This window comes from Pelophylax lessonae (genome assembly GCF_965119305.1).
Source record: "Pelophylax lessonae genome assembly, chromosome: 2".
In the NCBI taxonomy this organism is placed as follows: domain Eukaryota; kingdom Metazoa; phylum Chordata; class Amphibia; order Anura; family Ranidae; genus Pelophylax; species Pelophylax lessonae.
The window spans coordinates 709,665,483-709,684,340 of NC_138769.1; the positions used below are offsets into that span (position 1 = coordinate 709,665,483).

The 18,858-nt window shown below is 42.8% G+C and overlaps 1 protein-coding gene across 1 annotated transcript in view; it reads right to left on the reverse strand.

Annotated features, from left to right (window-relative positions):
- Positions 1-2,218: 2,218 nt before the first annotated feature.
- The window catches only part of PCF11 (PCF11 cleavage and polyadenylation factor subunit), a 51,750-nt gene continuing 35,110 nt past the window's right edge, over positions 2,219-18,858 (reverse strand). The window contains exons 8-16 of the mRNA XM_082245236.1: positions 16,925-18,762; positions 14,872-14,974; positions 14,217-14,333; positions 12,046-12,163; positions 9,796-9,979; positions 8,406-8,561; positions 8,034-8,129; positions 4,586-4,621; positions 2,219-2,676 (exon numbers count right to left, since the gene is read on the reverse strand). Coding sequence (XP_082101362.1) covers positions 2,461-2,676; positions 4,586-4,621; positions 8,034-8,129; positions 8,406-8,561; positions 9,796-9,979; positions 12,046-12,163; positions 14,217-14,333; positions 14,872-14,974; positions 16,925-18,762 — 2,864 coding nt within the window. The 3' untranslated portion in view covers positions 2,219-2,460. The remainder of the gene's footprint in view (positions 2,677-4,585; positions 4,622-8,033; positions 8,130-8,405; positions 8,562-9,795; positions 9,980-12,045; positions 12,164-14,216; positions 14,334-14,871; positions 14,975-16,924; positions 18,763-18,858) is intronic.

Sequence of the window (18,858 nt, forward strand, 5' to 3'; positions counted from 1 at the left end):
ACCAAGATTCTCCATTGAGGCCAATGTTAAAAAATCGGGAGTAGTGCTATACCAAGGTGACCAATGGCACTTTTCCACTACAAGTACCGGCTCGGCTCGGCTCTACTCAGCCCTGCTTGGCCCAGTTTGCTTTTCCACTGCTGGTACCACATGGTACGGTGTTGGAACAGTTCGGTATGGTACGGTTTGCTTTTCCACTAAAGTAGTACTAAAGTTAAGTGGGTGGGATAACAGGGTGGGTGGGATTCTCTGACCAATCAGTGGCTAGTAGTGACTGCATGCAAAGGATTGTGGGATATGGTACCTCTTGGAACCACAATCAAGTAGGTACTGTTTTTGAGTCGTACCGAACCGTTCCTACACTATTCCAATGCGGTACCAGCAGTGGAAAAGCACAAAAGTGAGCCGAACCGTTCGGTTCCATGCAGTGGAAAAGTGCCACAAGATTCTCCATTGAGGACAATGTTAAAAATCGGGAGTAGTGCCATACCAAGCTGTACATAGTAGCGAATGTACGTAAATGCCTCTGTACTGCACCTCTTCCCAGCTGCTACAACCTCTGCAACACACACGCACGTCTCTCCTCTGCCCTTATCTTCCCCAAAGGTCCCCCATCTTCCACATGATTACCTTTTTAAAATACCTTTCTGTTGCTGGCTGCCATATCTTCCTTCTTCCCTATGCACGTGTTGCTCGACACAGGGGGTGGGTCTGAGTAGCAGTCCCTCCCATTACAGCATGAATTTGACAGGTGCAGTCTCATTGTAGCTGCATAGTGCACACCCAGCTGGTTTGTTAGCCAATCCCTGGCTGTTCTAAATGTTTCCACTGCTGCAGGTCCTTCTGAGCTAGAAGGTAACCTTTATCACCAGAATTATGCCGGACAAAGCCTCTGTACAGCGGGACAGTCCTGCCCAGGTTGGGAGGTATGCTGTCATCCTACCGATCTTCCTGCTGTCCGCCCCCCCCCCCCATGTGCCGGGGCCCCATACAGGAGTACTGGCTGTACCCCCCTGATGGCAGGCCTGCACACAGATGAACCCATCGGGTCCACCGGTCAGTTTTTGGCAGCAGATGTAAACAGACATGTCAGTTTACACCTGCCAACATCTGATCCTATCCACAAAAAAAACAGATAAGGGATCCATTACTCATCTGTGGTGGACTGGGTGTAAACAGCCGTTTACATTTGACCACCATAGAGAAGCAGGCTGTGTGTGTCCGCTCTGCATAAGCAGAGTAAACAAACTGTCATCCACCTGCTCAGCGAGGATAAGCGAATGGGTCCTGCGCTGAGCAGGCAGATCTGCCTGTGTGAAAGAGCCCTAAAGCATGGGTTCTCAACGCGTCCTCAAAACCCACAGGCCAAGTTCGCAAAATAACCAAAATACATCACAGGTCATATAATTTCCTGCTCAGTGACTGCAGTATTCTAGTCTGCATCTCCCCAAGGTAATACTGAAAAGCTGGCCTGAGGATAGGAGTTGAGAACTATTGCCCTAAAAAGCAGGGGTCTTCAAACTACGGCCCTCCAATTGTTCAAGAACTACAATTCCCATCATGCCTAGTCATGTCAGTTTTACAATGCCTCATGGGATGTGTAGTTTTGCAACACCCGGAGGGCCAAAGTTTGAGAATCCCTGCCCTAAAAGGTCAACAGGGGCTGGTACCCGGGGGTTGAATTACAAAGCTCCTCACAACAGCAACTCCAATCTCCACAAAAAATAAAACAAAATACAAGCATAGTTCGGTTCAATGGGTTTTATTTTTTTATTAACCTTAACACAGCTTTATACTTTGCATCTAATGCAATTTAAAGTAGAACACTGAAAGAAAAAAAAAAAAAACAAAAATAGGAAAAAAAAAAATTCTGTCATTCATCCAGATCCTTGAAAGTAGAAGTTTTTTTTAAATATATATGTACAGGTTGTGTTTAACTTAAACGTCTCCTCCGAGTATTGATGTGCTTTGTCCTGGGCACAATCACTTCCATTTTTAGTCATTTACCTGGATCTTATTAGTGAATTTGTTTATAAACTGTATTAAGAAAACTGTAAACCAGTTATTAGTCCAATATGTAATATAGGAAAACCCAATGACAGAATCAGCTTTGTTAAACTCAAAAAAAATGTTTCCAGAAAGATACAGGTCAACCACAGAAAGTAAAGCACTTTATTCTCAAACCTCTGTATGGTGTGCAGAAACCTCACACTCCAGGTATAGCAAAAATATTTTTATTTATAATTTACAGCCATGTGGAAATTCTTTTTTATACAACATCTTATTGTACAAGGTCTATCTGCGCACATCCATCAAAATTACACATGAAACTGTGTCTGCATGTGGAAATACAAATACAAAAATGTATTCAGTAACAAAAAGAACCAGAGGCCCCGCCCCCAGTTCACATTTAGTAGAAATGATCTAAACTACAACAGAAAAGTCTTATGGCAGCAGCTTCTACTCTGGATCGGTGGGTTCCAGTTTGATCTCCGTCAACAGAGGTATGATCTCGCCCTTACTAGAGGGTCTGTCATCTGTAGGCTCTTCCTTCACCTTAGGTGCAATGTCGGTAGTGTTGGTCGCTTCCTCCTTAACCAAACTTAGCATGGCACTCAGTGGATTTTCCAGGAGTGCTTTACTTGGAGAAGGTGTGGATTCCAAAAAGGAAGAAGTCTGAGGAAAAAAAAAAAAGTAATCTCACACAGCTGCAGTATTTCAAGCATATGTAAACACACAATACAAGTTATATGGGACACATTCATGGTTTACCATAATCACATGAAATTTTAACCAGTGTCTTGTACATTTACAGTTGTGTGGCAGTCATGTGATTGCAGAGCGGTCTTACGATACCTCCTTTGCATAGCAGGGAGTGTGCATTTCATGGCATCATACACACAGGGCAATATTTCCACATTAGTGCACTGCCTTTGAACAGCTTCAGTATTTAGCTACCCGTAGAGGACACCTTTAACCACTTCAATACCGGGCACTTTCACCCCCTTCCTGCTTAGGCCAATTTTCAGCTCTTAGCGCTGTTACAATTTGAATGACAATTGCGCGGTCATGCAACACTATACCTAAACCAATTTTATGTCATTTTTTCCCCCCACAAATAGCTTTCTTTTGGTGGTATTTGACCACCGCAGGGTTTTTTTTTTTGCTAAAAGACCAAAAAGTTTGAGAAAAAAAAAATGTGTACGTTATAAAATTTTGTAAATAAATACGTTTTTTCCTGTGCTGATGAGGAGGCACTGATAGGGCACTGATGTGCAGCACTGGTGGGCGGCACTGACCGAGTTGTATAAAGTACTGGAAACTCATACTTGACTAAAAGTACAAGTGCTCGATCAAAAAGTGACTTGAGTAGAAGTACTAAAGTATTCAACATTTTTTGTACTTGTATTGCAAGTAGTTTTTTAAATTTTTGCTACTCAAGTACTGAAAGTAAAAGTACAAGTACTGTGTTATGTAGTTATTAAAGAAAGAAGTCAAAAGTACACATGACATACACATTTTTTTGAACTTCATGAAACCTGCCATCTACTGTTCTGGCAGTGGTCATTTTTATAATTGTAACGAGTAACTATGCAGCACAAAAAAAATATCGGAGTAGAAGTATTGAAATCGAAAAAATGTAGTGAAGTAAAAGTGGAAGTAGGAGAAACAAATTCTACTCTAGGAAAGTACAGATACCGCCTTTCAGTACTTAAGTACAGTAGTGAAGTAGTTCTACTTAGATGCTATACATCTCTGCTGATAGATGGCAATGGTGGGTGGTACTGATGAGGGCACTGGCAGGATCCCTGAGCACCGACTAGCATCCCTGGTGGCATGGGTGGGCAATCCCTGGTGGCATCCCCCATGGGTCTGCACTGGTAATCAATGCTCTGATTACCAGGCCGTTACTAGATACCCCCTTCCACCGTCAATGGAACGTTTGAGAAAGATGGCGCTTTTGGCACAGAGCCTTCAAGAGAAGATAACATTCATAAACTCAAAGGGGACTACCTTATAATGGACATGACTAATCAGAAAGCTGCAAATCAGTATTATGCTAATATTATGCTTATGACGTACTAACATATGACACCGCCTACTGACTATTTAACTTGCTGTACATTAGAAATGAACAGACCCCCGACCCGTCCAGAAAGCCGCCGATCGGCTCTCCTCTACTCACGCCTGTCTAGCGTGAGCTGAGGAAAGCCAATCAACAGCACTTCCTATTTACTATGTGACCAGCTGTACATCATAGGCTCTTTACTGGGATCGGAGATGCGGTGAGTGAAGAGTGGCACACCGTACCACCGATCGCCGCTCTGTCATTTTAGAGGCCCAGCAGAAAGGAGTTCTGCTATCAGTAGAACTGCACTAACTGGAACCCAAATATAGGAAGAAATATACAACAACCTGCATAGCACTTTAAAATTTACAGGGGGACAGTAGTGTAACTAAACAATTGAAGAGAAGGGGTTATAAAGGGAGACAGTAGTATAACTAAACAATTGTAGAGAAGGGGGTAAGCATGCCCCGCTTGTGAAAGCTTACAATCTAATTTCAGACATCACTAAACACTTACATTTTTATAATCTTCATAACAGGAAGGGTGATAAATCTGCAAAACAGAGGAAAGAGTCAAAACCATTTCGTATTACAGGAAAAAAATAAATCTGCTGTTCTTTACACACAAGCTGCATGCACTGTCTGTGCCCCTTTGTTCCCTGGTCCAGTCACACAATATAAAGTATTCTAATTGGACAAGGAGAGGCAACTGCTGTGTAGGAGAGTTGCAAGTCTCTTATTGAAGAAAATAGCAAAAGCTGCATTTGTGGCACTCAAAAAAAACAAGTAAATAGTAACAGGCAGCAATCCAGGAGGTGGCATACATGTCCTGAGATTTGTTGCCTAGTTTATATCCTAAAACCAATGAATAAAACTGAAAATGCACTTTGCAGTGGGTACTAGCATAGTCTTTAATGAACCGTCAGGAGAACTTAGTCAACATGCCTTAGCAAATCTATATCCACATAATGAAGGGGAGAGGGCTGTATTTAAAACAAACACACTTGATAAACATTGGCTGATGGCAAGTTTGATATTTTCCCTTACCATATTTGCTTGCTATTGTGAGGTCCTTAGCAATTTTTTCTTCATCTTTGTCAGCGTAATCAAAACATGCAGCCTATTGCACAGAAAAATAGCAGAAACTCCCTTCCTCCTCCATGCAAAAGACAGATCGGCAACTCAAGAGTGAAGTCAATACCACCTGATGTGCAAATTCACATGGCTCAGCAATCTGTGTTCCAACAGATTAGTGCTGCAAGAAGATCTGTGTCTCATGTTGATCGGAGTTCTTGTCAAACTCCGCTGTTTCCATTCGAGTGCAGCTCTGGTTTAACCACTTTAATCCCAGCTTTTTCTGGCACTTTATTTACAAGTTAAAATAGTTTTCTAGCACAAATTACTGATTTAAACAACCTCAAATGCACAACTGCCACGTTTTTTCAGCTTTTAATCGGAGTTCAAATGTTTTTACTGCTGAAAAATGCCTCCTAAAACCCACTAGTTCTGGAGTTTTGCCAAAAACTGCTAACAGGGAGAAAAGAAAAAAAATAAAGGAGGGCGCACTGATCTAGTGCATTACCATAACCATTAAAATATTAAAAAAGTGTACAGAATACTCACAAAACTTGTGTGATAATGCACACAACATAGCATGTACAATCTCCAAGGTAGCCAAGGTCCCAAATGTAGCAAATAGGCATGCAGATGGTCGCATGGGGCTGCTATGGCTGGGCTGACGCGTTTCAGGGGTGAACCCCCTTCCTCAGAGGGAGAAAAATGCCCACCAGTTTTGTGAGTATTCTGTACACTTTTTAATAAATGGTTTTAATGGTAATGCACTAGGTCGGTGCGCCCTCCTTTCTGTCTTTTCTCCCAGTTGGCTCTGGATACCCTTGATCCTGAGGGGGCAGCAAGATCGGTAGCTTTTTTTAAACACCTGAGTTTGAAGTGCACCTCTCTCTACTCCGTCAGATTCTACTTGAGCGCAGGAGATTTGCTTTACTAATTAAAAACTGCTAACAGCCTGTGTGTGCATGGACAACTAGGATAACATGCTGGGGAGTTTACTGGCTGCAAAAAAAAAAAAAAAAAAAAAAACGTCTGACGCCAAAAACAGCCGCTGTAAAAACGTTCAGTGTCCATAGCTGGTCCATACATTATACAATTTACCTTTAACTATGTAGTACAAAGGCCTGTCTAATTGGATACAAGTGAAAGGGTTTAGTTTTGACCTCATTATGTTTGTGGTAAATATAACAGACAATCGAACATGCATGGCCAGCCTAACCCTTCCTCGCTATAGCATTGGGATCCGTTTAGAAACTAGTGCAATCCATAAAAAGGATCTGATTTCCATTGTGTTCGGATCAAAAAAAAAAAAAAAGTCTTGAGCAGGTGTATCAAACTCAATTTCATCACGGCCCATATCAGCATTATGGTTTCCCTCAAAGGGCTTGTTTTCTCAGAGAACAACTTCAAGAACTCAACCTTGAACCCCCTCCCCCAGTGAAACCGCATTGAACAGTGCCAATCTGGGGCGATCTTAAAAGGGCAATAAAATAGCAGGGGTGCGTTATGTTCAGAGTTCAGGAGTGCAATGCTGGGTTGAGTAAAAAATAGGAGTGCGCAAGGTTTAGCTCTCACTGGTAGTTCACATCTTCTCACTTCCAACTCTCCTCGGCTCTGACCTCTGCACCACTCCTACCCCACCTGTGCACACATCACCCTTCACAGCCCTCACCCCCCCACCCAAAGATCTCACCTACCCCAGCCCAAGTATCTCCCAGTAGTGTAGGTGGCTCCTCCCCTCACTTGTAGGCATCTCTGTACCTGGGCACAGATGGGGGGTCACAGTGCAGCTTACCAGGTGATGCCCCATCCCTCACTGCACCTCCCTTGTCCTCACTGAGTGTAGGGCAGACAGGGATCTGTGAGCCACCGAGGAAAGCTATCCTTGTAAACACAGAAGGCCTTTTGTTTACAAGTGACAGTTGCATAGTAGAGGAGGTTGAATAAAGACAATAGTCCACCCAGTTTAACCTGTGTAGGTGTGTGTGGCCGTAATCCACTCACATACCCCTGAATGTTCTGATCCTTGAGATGTATGTCCAAGAGTCTTTTGAAAGCCACCATACTACCCGCAGAAACCACCTCTTGTGGTAGAGAATTCCACAATCTTGTAGCCCTAACAGTAAAGAACCCCCTGCGTTGCCTGAAGGTTAAAACGCTTCTCCTCTAATCGCATTGTATGCTCTCGAGTCCTCATGCAATCCTTTCGACTGAAACTGAATAGACAGTGGTGAGCAGGGATTGGAGGGCGAGAGCCAGAGGAAGAATGTTCCACCACATTCCAGCTGAGAAAAAGCCCTGAGTCAGAGGACCACATTCGGCCCCGGGGCCTTGTGTTCGACAGCTGTGGTCTAGCGTAATCTACCCATGGTCTTTAAAGCAGAGGTAAACCACCAGTGAAAAATGCCAAATTTGGGCTTCATATTATGCACAGCGCGCATATATATATATATATATTATTATACAGGATTTATATAGCGCCAACAGTTTGCGCAGCGCTTTATATAACACATTTATGATTCAATGAATAGCACTGCAATGTCAGCATTTCCCTTTATGGGAGGGCACTTCCACTGTCACCTGATCTTCTGGGTCAAAGACTGCAAGCACCGATATGTTTATTCCCCATCCGAATACAAAAGAGCAGTGGAAGCGATCCCTGCATCATCACCACTTGTATTGATATGGGAATCTGTCAGTTTTTCAATTCCTTCAAACTACTGGTTGAACAAAAAAAAAAAACCTGTACAAAAATACCCAGCTTTACCTTTTGCCTACATCATTCTGATAATATAGTTATAAAAAGCAGCATGATCCACAATGAGATCTGATTTTCAGTGTGTTAAAACCAAAAGTCTAAAGGACTCAACGGTGGCCTTTGGATTATGGCATACCTTGTCATCATTAACACGCATAGCATTTTTCAGATGCCACTCCTCCTCTTCCTCATCCCAATACTGTTCAAATTGCTCCTGGCAGATGTCACAAATCTAAAGGACAAAGAACATAAAACAGTTAGCGTTAACAGAACGTACATACCCCAATACCTGAACACAGTACCAGGACGGCATCCTGTTATCCCCAGTGGCAGAGGGCTGCAACAAAAAATTGGTGGTAGGCCCTAAAGAACCCTTCACAGAGAAACCAGATACAGTTCCAGAGTGAATAACATGAGATATATATATATATATATATATATATATATATATATATATATATATAAAAAAAAAAAAAACACATCTACCATCACATCCCAGCAATGTTACCTCGTCAGCTCCTGCAGGACCAGCCGGCACGCTCTGAAATTCTTTCTCCTTAGCAGCTTCCTGAGTTTTTAATATCACTTCCTCATGAACTTTTTCAAAAAACTGGCTTTTAGCTCTTTCCTCCAGATCTGCAATTTCCTCAAACTCTATCCAATCCTAGAAAAGTAACATAAAATGGGAAAGTCACACTTTTATCAAGTCCATTCTAGCCAATATTAGTCCTGTTCTTACTGGCTTAACCACTTTACCCCCAGGCCAATGCTGGCACTTCTCACATACATGTTAAAAATTAGCATTTCTTTCCTAGAAAAAGGACTTAAAACCCCCAAACATGTTTTTGAAAGCAGAGATCCTGAATAAAATGGCGATTGTGGCAATTCTTAAGGTTGTACGATAGTTACAAATCCATTTTTGAAACGCAAATGCTCTAATTTTTAGCCCATGCAAAATACCCACTTCGTGGTAAAATACAGGAGTAAATAGATACCCAACATGTCATGTCTTAAAATTATGTATGCTCAAGGAACAGCAACAAAAAAGGGTTTCTAATATTCTTCAAAGGCGACTAACAGACCCCAGCTCTCTCCTCTGCCATGAAAGCATTTGATCAAATCAAAAATGTGTTTGATCAGATGCTTTACAAGCCAGTAAAATGGCTTGCAAATATCAAAGTGATGAAATCGTTGTTGCTTTCAGTTTCTTAAATCACAGGAGGAGAGGTGGGTACAGAATGATGTACCTTCCTCCTCTCTCAGCAAAATGACACCGAGTGGTGGGGGTACCGGGCTCCCCTGGGAGAGCTGAAGAAAGGCAGTAGCAGGAGGGGGGCCCCTTCCACACCCTGTAGAAGTGAACAGGTGGCTGTATAGCCCTTTGAGTCACATTTACATGAAAGCCAGCTGAATTTTTATACTGGGGCGACACCTGCATCCTGGTTAAAATTACTTCAACCTGAGGACGTAAGGGTACGTCTTAGGGAGATGAAGTGGTTAAAGAGAATTAAACCCACCAATTTAGCATTTTTCCTAAATGAATTCTCAAGTTAGAAAGATTCAATAAAAGGTTATTCAATCCTTAAAATGTGCCAATGTTTTCATTTAGCCTACTAGTTCATGCTACATTCAAGGCAAGTCTTTGACGATAACTGTCAGCCCTCAAGACCTTCAAAAGCTTCACAGCTGATCACATGTACAGCATCAAGGCAACTGCACAGCTAAATAGAGGTGACGATGGCACCATCCTCAGCAAATAGGAGGGTTTAGTCCTGCTTTGAATCACTTTTAACTCCTGACCAAACTCTAGCTTAAATAATCCCGAGGCCTAAAAAGGTTTAAAACAAAAAAAAAAAAAAAATCACTACAAAAGCTATCAAAGTCAGATTATATCTTACCATTAAGCTGTAGTACCATCGCCTGTGTGTTATTTTCCTGCTCACATCTTTTTCTGTCCTGTTTTGCCGGTAATGCCAATCTAAATGGTCAGCATATACATCGGTTTGGGACTTTGTAAACCTCATCCCACATGAATAGCACTGGATGCCAGTGTACAGACGAGTTATAACACAGTCAAAGCGTCTGAAAAGAGAATTACCATTAAATACAAATAAACACGAGCACACATTCACTGACAGTCTGTTTTATACACCTGTACTGTCTCCTGTTTAAAAAAAAAAAAAAACATATCCCATAATGAAAGCCCAAACTCCAGATTATATATCCGACTGTGGAAAGATTTACCTTCATTTCCAGCCCTGTGATGCCACTACAAGACATGGGGTCAAGCAGACAAAAAAAATAAAAAATCTTAGACCCTCACTGCTCATAATTAGCCCCAGTGATCAGCCAACCACAACTCCTACATAGTCCTTTTATACACACTTCTACGTTTTAAGGGCTCAGGTGCAAAGTACATTTAAGGCAGCCAATTTTTTGGAATGTTGGGAAAGATTAGAACCACTTTCAAGTTTTATTTCTGACCTCTGTTGGGAGCTTTTCCTTAACTTCCTGTTAGGTCACTAGGACCCTACTGTACAACATACTCTAAAAACATCTGTCATCCTCATCCTTGTTTCTCTAACCAAGAATTCAGCAGCTAGCACATTTTACATTTCCCACCTGCATATCATATATACACACACTGTGTGTGTGTGTGTGTGTGTGTGTGTGTGTGTGTGTGTGTATATACATACATACATATACATATATACACACATATATATATATATATATATATATATACATATATATATATATATATATATATATATATATATATATATATATATATATATATATATATATATATATATATATATATATATATATATATATATATTTATTTGGGATGCACCGAAATTTCGGCCAACGAAATTATCGGCCGAAAATGAGCCTCTCTCATTTCGGCCGATAATGGGTTAACAGTGCCGAAAATAAAATATGGCCGCCGTGGGGAAGGAGGAGGGCGCAGCGCAGGTTTTAAAAGTCCCGCCTCTCAGTGACGTCCCTACTACAATCTGTGCATTATGAATGGACATACCAGCTCGGGGGGCGGGTGAGCGGCCGCTATAGAGAGAACTAATGTGATCCTTCCTGTCAGCTCAGCACGTCTATGTGTGAATGAGAACAGAACTGAGCTGACACCGGAGGCGGGCGGAGCGGCCGCTATTAGCTGTGACTATGTGAGAGCTTCTCTTCACTGACAGGCATGTATCTCCGCTGACAAGGAAGAGAAGCTCTCACATAGTCACAGCTAATAGCGGCCGCTCCACCCGCCCCCCCCCCCCCCCGCCCCCGGTGTCAGCTCAGTTCTGTTCTCATTCACACAGACGTGCTGAGCGGCCAGGGAAGAATCACATAGTTCTATCTATAGCGGCCGCTCGCCCCGCCCCCCCGCCTGGTATGTCCATTCATAATGCACAGATCGTAGTAGGGACGTCATTGAGAGGCGGTGCCACCGGCCAGAGGCGGGACTTTTGAATGCAGGACACCCGAGGAGGAGGACGCTGAGGCAGTGGGAGTGGGGGGAGATGGGGGGGGAGCTGAGGCAGCTTACCAATGATATTAGTATTATGCAGCATGAGGGGGTTAATGTATTGTCACTGCTGGTCACTCATCTATTAGTGACCGACCAGGCAGGTAATTAACCCCTTTGTGCTGCATTAGTGCAACCAGTATCAGTGTTAATTAACACTGGTTGCACTAATGCAGCACAAAGGGTTTAATTACCTGCCACTGGTCGGTCACTAATAGATGAGTGACCAGCAGTGACAATACATTAACCCCCTCATGCTGCATAATACAAATACCATTGGTAATTAAATTAACCTATTGCCAACCCATCACAGTACATATACTGTGACAGGGTGGCAGCGACAGGTGTACGTCGCTGCCTGTTTTTGGTGTATGCCCCTGTTCTATCCATTTAAAAAAATTTTTTGGGGGAAAAAGTCATTTTCGGTTTTCGGCCAAGGGCATATATATACACACACACACACACACACACACACACACGAGAGCTTGCAGCTTTAAAAATTAAGACTGCAATCACATCTCATTTCTAGCATGTTGGTTTCCCTTTAAAATATAATCAATGCTATAATCACATTCATGACCAATACATCAATTTAAAGTTAAAAACGTACTGTTTCATATCTTCTAGGACAAAGCTGGTAAGATCAGGAATTTCATGTTCTTCAACTGGTTCCTCTTCCTCCTCCTCCTCCTCCTCCTCAGGTGTAGGCTGACTGGGTGCTTCAGTTTCTAATGAGAGAAAATCAGGAACACATTGAACCTAGCACAATCTAAATAGATCTTAAATCTCTAATCTTAAAGCAGAACTAAGGCACTTACACATTAGGGGGGGGGCAAAAAAAAAAAAAAAAAAAAGTCTTAACATGTGACTCCTGGTGACAGTTTTCTATGTACACTATATAGCGCATGCACAGTGCTGTGTACACCTCGACTCCATTCTTGGCATGTTATATAGCTGGGTGTTAAGATAACGAATCGCCTGTAATGATGCTGGCCAAAAGCCCAAGAAGATCGCTTCAAGACCAAGAAGAATCAGCAGCAAAGATGGCAGGGGATGCAGATCCAGGACCCATCAATGAAGGACAGCATAGGACGTACGCACGTCCCATAACCTGCAAGCTTTTTGTGCATATTTGCATATTAAAGCAAAATCTTTCCCTATCGAGTTTACTTCCATTTTGACTATTAAAAACTCCAGTTAGTACATTTACCAAACCAAGTAAAACTGCCAAACTAAATTTATCTGTAAAATTAAAAATTTATAAACAGCAAGCATATGAGCAAAGAAGACCATGGCAGTTTTGGGCGCAAATTACCGTATATAAAAACATTTCATTATTTTGTAAATCTTTATGCAAAGGCAAATTTTCTGTGTGTCTCATTCAAGTATATCACCTTTATCTGTAGCCATTGTTTGAATGAAGATCGAATATTTGTCTGACCAGATATTTTGAAAAATGAAATAGAGTTCCATGAAGTGTACTTTACATGATAATATAGTATCTGTAGTTTACTGTTGTGCCTTAGAAACTACCTGGCACACAGCAAACCGAAATCACGACAAGGTCAGGCACACAATCCTACACTGGCTCCAGTTTTATTTACCCACTTCCGGACCGCCCACCGCATATATACTGCAGCAGGCCAGCCCGCGCAAAATCACTAATAAGGTACGTGATTTTGTGCAGTGGATCTCGGGGGCGGGCGCGCTGCTCCCACTGTGATTAGACACAGCGGGAGCGGGTCCAGCGGTTGCGATGACTGCCGGACACCCGCGATCGTGCTATGTAAACAAGGCAAACTGCTGTTCAGTCACAGAGGAAATGAGATCTGTGTTTCAGCTTAGCTGAAAAACAAGATCTCACTCTTCCTCTAACACAGGGTTCCTCAAACTACGGCCCTCCAGCTGTTGCAGAACTCCACATCCCATTGAAAAACTCTCACATTCACAGACATGACTAGGCATGATGGGAATTGTAGTTCCCAAAAAACTGGAGGGCCATAGTTTGAAGATCCCTGCTCTAGCACATCCATCCCCCATTTAGAAAGCACTTCCTGGGAGCACACACTCGATCACCCCTTTCGCTGCTAGTGTCATTTATACAGTAACAGTGCATTTTGTTTTTAGCACTGATCACTATATTGGTCCCCAAAGTGTCACATTGTGTCAAGATTTATCTGCCGCAATGTTGCAGTCCCGCTAAAAGCTGCTGATCACCGCCATTACTAGTAAAAATAAATAAATAAAATAAAAGCCATAAATCTATTCCATAGTTTGTAGAAGCTATAACTTTTGCACAAGCCAATCAAAATACACACTTAAGATTTCTTAACCAAAAATATGTATCGGAATACATATCGGCCTAAACTGATGAAAAAAAAAAAAATGTAAACATTTTTTATATTGGGAAGGTTTTATAGCTGAAAGTAAAAAATATTTTTTATTCAAAATGTTTGGTCATTGTTTAGAGCGCAAAAGAGAGAAAGAAAGAAAAAAAAAAAAAAAAAAACACCGCCCGGGGGGGGTTTAAATACCACCCAAAAAAACAGCTTTTTGCGGGAAAAAATTTTTTATTTGGGTACAGCACTGCACAATTGACAGTTAAAGCAACGCAGTGTCGTGTCACAAAAAATGGCCTTGTCATTGAGGGGGTAAAACCTTCTGGAGCTGAAGTGGTTAAATCAGCCCACTTTAGATTTGGAATTCCTGGCATCTATGGAAGTGAGGGAAGGAAAAGCATTTTAAATCGATGCGCATAAAACTTGTTTTGTAAAAACTTACGAGAAGAAGATGGCTCAGACTGTGCCCCTTTAAGGATTCCAGTTGAAAGCAGCTTTGAAAATAATTCATTAACATCCAACTGACCCAAGTGATTTTCGGGGTTAGGAAATGAGGCAACTAAGAAAAAAATAAAAATAAAATTGCATTTACTCTGAAATGGAGAAAAAACACACATTAGGTCATATGCTTAACTAGCAAGCCCACAAGGACAGCAATTTCAAACTCAAGCAAACCAATTAAATGCAATACATGACTGGCATGAAAAAAAAAAAAAAGTTATTTTTACAGAAAACTGTCTGGGCTTCAACACCAGCCTTGTTGTGCAGCAATGCCCAAAGCAGTCCCAACACAAACTCAGACTTGCTTTGGGTAGAGCCTTGTCCATATCAACACGCTTCCATGGTGTGTGTTGCAATAAAGTGATGCAAGCATTCACTTATCACAGCGCCACATGTCTGGACACATGGCACTGTGCTGTGATAGATAGAGATATATAGATATAGATATCTCTCTCTCTCTCCCTCATACATTATATACATATATACACATATATATATATATATATATATATATATATCTATCCCCATCAAATTATCGCAATACACCCAAGGTAATACAATTTTTTTTTTACACCTACAAACACTAAGCCACTTACTTGGTTGGGGCGGTATAAATGATCCAGGATTCGATTGTTGTGCTGCACCCAACATTGGCTCTTGATTAAAAGGTGTAGGTTGAGGTTGAGCCATAGCAGGAAACTTGAAAGAAAAAAAAAAAAAGTGATTATAAAACCCGTATTGATAAATATATAAGAAATGTGCTAAAAATTTTACAGGCTGTCAAGCACAACCATATATTGCAACGTAGTTAGTTACAAAAGAAACAAAGCTGATGGCCACGCTTGATGTCACTTTAAGGCCCCGTTCACACTGGGGCGACGCTACTTCCCGGGGCGACCTCACAGGTCGCGGCACGCTGCTCGCACCGCGACCTCAGAGCGGCCGGCACGGACTTCGTAACACTGAAGTCAATGCAGGCCGCCCCAAAGAAGCTCTGGACCCTTTTTCTAAGTCGGAGCGACTTGTGTCGCTCCTATTAGAACGGGTCCGCAGCTTCCCTATGGAAGGCGACCTGTGAGGCGACCAGGTCGCCCCAGTGAACGGGGGCTTAATGGTATGTTTGGACCAAGCTGGCCCAAATTAACAATTTCCTTCACAAAGTGCTTCTAAGAATCTAAGCACTGTGTACTGCATGCAAGTTAAGCTACATACTTGGGAGTACACAGTGCTGGGTCCTGGCTATGAGAAAGACTTCCATCTCACACTCTGAGCAAAACAGATTCTGGTTAAGCGGTGCTCAGCCATTCATAGGCAGTTTTGTATTCTGTAAATCATTACAAAGCTCCCTCCGATTGGCTGAGCCTGACGTTATCAAAACTGCCTATAAATGGCTGAGTGCCGCCAGATTTTGTTCCAGGTGTGAGACGAAAGTGTCTCACAGCTGGAATCCAACACTGTACTGTAGAAAGCGGAGGTTCCATGCAATACACACAAGCGCTTCGAGACACTGCAGCACTCAGTAAAGCAAAGAGTTCGCTTGGAACAGCTTGGTACAAACTAATCTAAAGTCACAAGAAACATGGACATCAACTTTAACCACTTGCTGACCGCTTATTGTACATAAACGGCGGCAGAGTAGCACCTACAGGCAGAATCACATATATACGCAATTTGCCTGGGAGGAGCTAGGGGGCGAGCGCGCGCTGATGGCCGTCAGCAGGGAAGCTGGCGCACATGTTAGGCGGCTGATGATTATCCATTTACATCTGCTTCAGTCATCTGTTTTTTTAAACTGATCAAAGCTCTATTTTTCTTCTGTTAAAAAAACAGAACGGACGAAAAATGGATGTAAACTGACGAATTGTCAGTTTTTCATTTGTTTTTGCATTGGTAGTGGATGTAGAAAAAAGATGAAACCGATGATCCCCCGATGAATACTGCATCCATTTTGAAATGAATGTGTGAAAGGGGCGTTCGGGTGGTGATCGGGAGCAGATCAGGGAACATCAGATAGGGCCCTTTCACACACGGGCTTTCTGATCAGGTCCGCATGTCAGTTTTTTCAGGCTGATCGGATGCTCCATGCACCCCTATGAAGCAGCGGATGTCAGTGGTGACATGTCCGCTGACACCCGCTGCTATCCGATCCGTGAAACTCAACGGATGGAAACCCTATTTCCACCTGGAGGATTAGACTGGATGAAAACGGACAGGTGGTCCGTTTTCATCCGATCTCCCATAGAGAGCAGGGATCTGACCAGCTCTGTCTCTGCAAAGTAAGCGGAGCCGTCATCCGCCTGCTCAGCGGGGATCGGCGGATCTATCCCCGATGAGCAAAAACAGAGTGCGCGGGGCGAAAAGCCTGTGTGAAAGGACCCCAAGTCTCTGCTGTGTATGAAGCTGGAAGCGCTCAGCTCTCAGCATTTCCACATTCAGAGCGGTCATTCTATCACCCCTGTCCAGGAAAGCAGCTAATCAAGCATGATCTGTGTATGGACGTTATTAACTAGGAACTGCACCACACAGCAGGAATGTGAGAAAAAAATGGTAAAAAAAAAACCTATTTTCTTTGTAGGGTATTCCCATTTTTTTAGCGACAGCCCCTTTCATTTTCTTAATGGAGACAAAAACTTTACACCAACTACTTACTGGAGGGGTTGGCTGCATATTTGCAACAGGTAGGTTGAAGTTCCCAAATGGAGGCGCCTGTGGATTTTTGTCATCGAAATAAGGTCCCGATGGTCTAGGGAGCTGGTTCGGAAACATCTGCATTCCAGGGGCCGGGGGCCCAGTAAATCCTGGTCCTTGAGGGAGGTCAAATCTTTGTTCTGGCCTTTGAAACGGCATACCTTGCGGCTGTCCATGAAACACATTTTGGGGATCAACAAAAGGAGCATTCTGGACAAAGGGTGGAGGAGGAGTTTGTCCAATGGGTGGAGGATTCTGTCCAATGGGTTGATTTATATTTTCAAATCGTGGCCCTTGGGGACCAATTTGCATATCAAATCTGGGCTGTTGATTAGGGCCATCAAATCGTTGTGGCATAGGCGCTTCAAACCGAGGCTGCATGTGCACTGGGCCATCAAATCTAGGAGGAGTTTGGTGTCCAGGAGGGCCATCAAACCGCGTGCATGGTTGTCCAGGAACACCTTCGTACCTTGGCAAATGAGGGTGATTTTCAAATCGGTTTACAGGAACATTGTCAAATCTGGGCCCAGCCTGTCCCATAGGTCCATCAAATCTCATTAAACCTTGGGGACCAGGACGGTGATCAAACCTGGGACCTAGATTTGCATCAAATCGTGGACCTTGAGGAGGACCGTCAAACCTTGTACCTGGTGGTCCATCAAACCTAGGACCATCAAATCTGGGACCATCAAACCTAGGACCAGGTGGCCCTTCGAACCTAGGACCTTGAGGACCATCAAACCGTGGACCATGTGGAACGTCAAACCTCACATTCCCCATCGGTTGTCCAGCACCGTCAAACATAACCGGTTGTGGCATTGGTTGCTCAAATCTCATGGGAGGACCCTGTGGACCCTCAAACCTCTGCTGGTGTAGCTGTGGCCTGGGTGGTCCTTCAAATCTATGGGGTCCATCAAACCTTTGAGGCCCTGAATTACCATCAAACCTTTGGGGTCCATCAAATCTTTGTGGGCCTACTCCATCGAATCTTTGAGGTCCATCAAATTTCTGTGCACCATCAAATCGTTGAGGTCCATCAAAATTTTGTGGTGCAGGCCCGCCATCAAATCTCTGTGGGCCATCAAACCTTTGTGGTCCTGGTCCTAAACCACCTTCAAACCTCTGCGGTCCCACTGGCTGCACTCCATCAAATCGTGGTGGTCCTATGGGTTGTCCAGGAATTCCATCATACATCTGAGATCCCAACTGCTGTCCTTGTGGTCCATCAAATCTTGTTGGAACAAGAGGTGGACCTGGAGAAGCCTCTATTCTTTGACCACACATTGGTGGGTTAATAACCATTTGATTTTGCACACCTTCAAATCTTTGCAATGTCTGGTTCTGTGCATTTGGCAGTGCAGAAATATTGTCAAACCTTGGAGTGTCGACTAAATTGCTTCCCATAGGATCAAAATCCATTGGTTGTCCTTTCGTGTTTTCAAAAAGTTGACCTCCAGTTTGACTTGCTAAAAGACCTTCAAATCTCTTGACTGGTGAACTTTCTCTACTGTCCATAATGTCCATATCTTCAAAACCCTGACTGCCAGCATCTTCAACTCTATTAGGCAACAGTGATGGGAGATCATGCAGTGGTGGGAGATCATGCATTGTTGGGAGATCATGTAGTGGTGGCGGCCTTCTCTCCTCAAGTAAACCAACATGTTTTGAGTTCTCTTTACTGACTGGCTCTGGATCTGTATCTGTACTGTCTAAAAAAGGCGCATGTTCTTTTTCATCAAATCTGAGTTGTTCGAGAGTATATTGTTCATTGTATAAAGGCTGTGATTCATCTCTTAAACCTACAGGAGGAGAAAAAAAAAAAAAAAAAAAGTAGAAAAAGTTTAAAAATTTGCTAAATACAGAGAAAAAAAAAAGGAAAATCAAGCAAAGTGAAA